This window comes from Macadamia integrifolia, chromosome 1 (assembly GCF_013358625.1).
Source record: "Macadamia integrifolia cultivar HAES 741 chromosome 1, SCU_Mint_v3, whole genome shotgun sequence".
NCBI classification, from domain to species: domain Eukaryota; kingdom Viridiplantae; phylum Streptophyta; class Magnoliopsida; order Proteales; family Proteaceae; genus Macadamia; species Macadamia integrifolia.
Window position 1 is genome coordinate 19,889,050 of NC_056557.1, and position 3,234 is coordinate 19,892,283.

The window sequence follows — 3,234 nt, forward strand, 5'->3', positions numbered from 1 at the left end:
TTCACCTATTGGGTCGACGTCGACCAAGTGAAGGAATTGTCCATGTGGTAAAATCGAAGGGGCCCTATGTAATAGATAGATTGAGTTTGCCAGGTCAGCCCTCAGCAGAATAAAAAAAATCGTAGGGTTAGTAATAGCAAATATTCCTCATTTTAGTGCTAAGTACTATTTGGAATCAATTTCCATTTATTATTCCTCATTTTAGTGCCAAGTACTATTTGGAATCAAAATTCATTTATTATTCCTCATTTTAGGGTTAAGCACTATTTGTAATCCTTCTCTAATACAAATATAGAACAGAATCCTACACCCAAGAATATTGCTATAGTTCCCATTAAGGTATGGATCAAATTTTCCTAAGGCCACAGTGAAAGGGAGTTTATTCACCACAGTGCTTCAGATGGGCACTGGGGGTATCGAGATGATATTTTGGAGAAAAAAAAAAAAAAAAACCTTATAGACGTTTGTGCACCCTAGTATAATGGGTGAATCGTCCTCTATGGGTAAAGGAACACTTTTTTCTTTAACGCATGGCATTAGAATGTAGATATATTATTAGATATGCCTAGCTTTTGTTATTCTTTTTAAGCAGAGGTGTTGGCATCGTGGCGAAGAATTTACATGCCACACCAATGGTGATTCAGAGAATGGCATCATCTATATGGGACCCACATGATCACAGGAAGGAGAGAGAGAGAGAGAGAGAGAGAGAGAGAGAGAGAGAGAGAGAGAGAGAGAGAGAGTACCCTGACAGAAGCTTTTTCCCTACTTTTTAATCATACACCACCTAGGTTAGAAAGATGCTTTACTTAAAGGCCCTCACCACTTTCATATGAAGTAACCAAAAAATGCTCCAACAAAACCATTTCCACAGTATAATCCATCAGCCCTAATTGGAATTGCAGTTTAGACTTTAATGAAAAAATGGTAGAAAGATTATGAACTCTTTGATCTGAACATAAGTCATTCTTAATTCAATTCTGATAAACCCAAACATAAGCCAGGTCCTGTCAGGGTAGATGTGTTGTGATTACTTACAAAATGTGTATTAATTAGGAAGAAATGGAATTTTATAATTGATCATTTGTTGTTTAAAGCTTATATGTAATTAGTCAGCATTAATAAAATTCTACCCTGAAAGACAAGACATGAATATATTCTTAATGTGCTCAAGCAAAGTATAACCTCAAAGAAAAGGTTACCAAAGTAGATGCAAAAGTTCTCACAAATAATCAAATTCTCATCATAAAGTGGTATGCTTTGCACTAGAAGCTAAGATATCCAAGTAAAGAGGAATATGTAAAAGAAGCAAAAGGTTCACTGCTACAGCTTGTAAAGCTTGTGCAGAGTGGCTACAAAAACCCCAAGCCATTGTCCCTTTCCTGTCAACCCTGTATCTTTCAACCAAGTAACACACTAAGCTTAGGCTGAAGAACCAATCCATTTAGCTAAAGACCCATTATTTCTTTTGCCATGGCCAACACAATTCTAAGCTTGAAACACCATAGGAAAGCATTTCATGGTTTGAGTCTCTTTAGTACTCTTCTACTGGTGATTCAAAGAGTTGATGCAACTGACTTCAAGGTTGGAGGTGCCAAGGGATGGACAGTGCCCGCTGATCCGAATACGAACACCTACAATCAGTGGGCAGAATCGAATCGGTTCCAAATGGGAGACTCTCTATGTAAGTTTTATATTTGATTATCCCACACTATACACATTTTGAAGTATATATATATATATATACATATATATATGTTCACATGATAGTGATGACCTCCAATGCAAGGTCAAATCATTTCTCTCTTTCTCTCTCCAAAGCTAACATCCTAATTGGGATGTTAATGCAGTTATAAGAAACAGAGGTAGTGGCCTTTGGTGGAATGTTGCTCTTGCTTTGAATTCATTAATGATCCAAAACCAAACAGTAATTTGGTTATTAGCCTCATAGAGATGAGGCTAATTGTGCTTCAAACTTAGTTTTTATAAGGTTAAGCTCACAAATAGTCTCTTGAAACAGTTTTTTTGGTTAATTGTGATTGCATCAACTGTTTATTGCAGTGTTCATATACCCATCTGACAAGGACTCGGTGCTTCAAGTAAATAAAGATGATTATGATAGCTGCAATTCAACATCACCCATTAAATCATTCAAAGATGGCAATAGTTCATTCAAGTTTGATAAAAATGGTCCCTATTACTTCATTAGTGGTGTTCCAGAGAACTGCCAGAAGAATGAGAAGATGGTAATTGTAGTAATGGCAGATCGAAGCAACCAATCATCCTCTACTAATGACACCAGTTCAGCATCTCCTCCTTCACCTTCAGGTTCCATTGACAATGCCCCAGTTCCTGCTCCTGTGGGTGAGATTGCTCCCTCTACTCCTACTGTTGAGGCTCCCACTACTCCCACTGCCAGTGAAGCCTCTTCTAAGTTAATGAATGCAATTGCTTCTATTGGAGCTTTTGCTGGTTCATCTCTTCTCTTAGTTCTGTGATTCTTTTGAGTGGTTCCAAGATTTGAATGAGTTTGGTTTCAATTATTATTTTTTTTTTTTTCCATTGATTGAAAAGTTTCTGTTTATGATTTTTCTCCCATGGACATGGGGTGGCTTGCCTGGTTTCATTATATTTGTTTGATATGGTTGGAAAATAAGATCTGGACATATCATATATACTACTGTAGGTTATTTGGGTGTACATGGGGACCATGTAATAATATATGAAGGAATAAATGAATTCTTCAGTTTGTATGAAATTCAGTTATCATCTCTCTATTCTTCTCTTTTGCACATCTCATATTCAGTTTGTATTAACAAGATGAGAAGTTGCATTCTCTTACCTCACTAGTTGAACACACAAAGCACTGGTAGGCCCGGCATGAATCAACTGGTTGAAGCCCTAGAATGACACAACCATTATTAAACGTGTCGAGTTCAAGTACTGATCAACTAATAATCGGGTGTTCTTGATGCAACCTAGTGGTGATTAGCCCGTTTAAAGCCAAGCCCAATTACCTATAGCCTAATTATAGATAGATAACCGATCTGATCTTATAAAAATGTGTCCATGGCTTAGCCTATGAGACCCGACTAACTAGAGGTGGATTACATGTGTGTGGGTGGTGCCAACCTTGGGCCAGGTCGGTTTCAGTCAAGACTAGTCGGTCCCCACCAATTCAGTCAGGAGTCAGGACATGTGTAATAATGCCTTAATGATAATTTAAAATGATTT

General features: G+C 37.4%; 1 protein-coding gene across 1 annotated transcript; it reads left to right on the plus strand.

Annotated features, from left to right (window-relative positions):
* The first annotated feature begins 1,359 nt into the window (after window positions 1-1,359).
* On the plus strand, window positions 1,360-2,758 carry LOC122082222 (early nodulin-like protein 3). The gene is made up of 2 exons (XM_042649695.1): window positions 1,360-1,684; window positions 2,062-2,758. The coding sequence occupies exons 1-2, from the start codon at window positions 1,474-1,476 to the stop codon at window positions 2,496-2,498; spliced, it is 648 nt and encodes a 215-aa protein (XP_042505629.1). The 5' UTR covers window positions 1,360-1,473; the 3' UTR covers window positions 2,499-2,758.
* The last annotated feature ends 476 nt before the right edge of the window (window positions 2,759-3,234 follow it).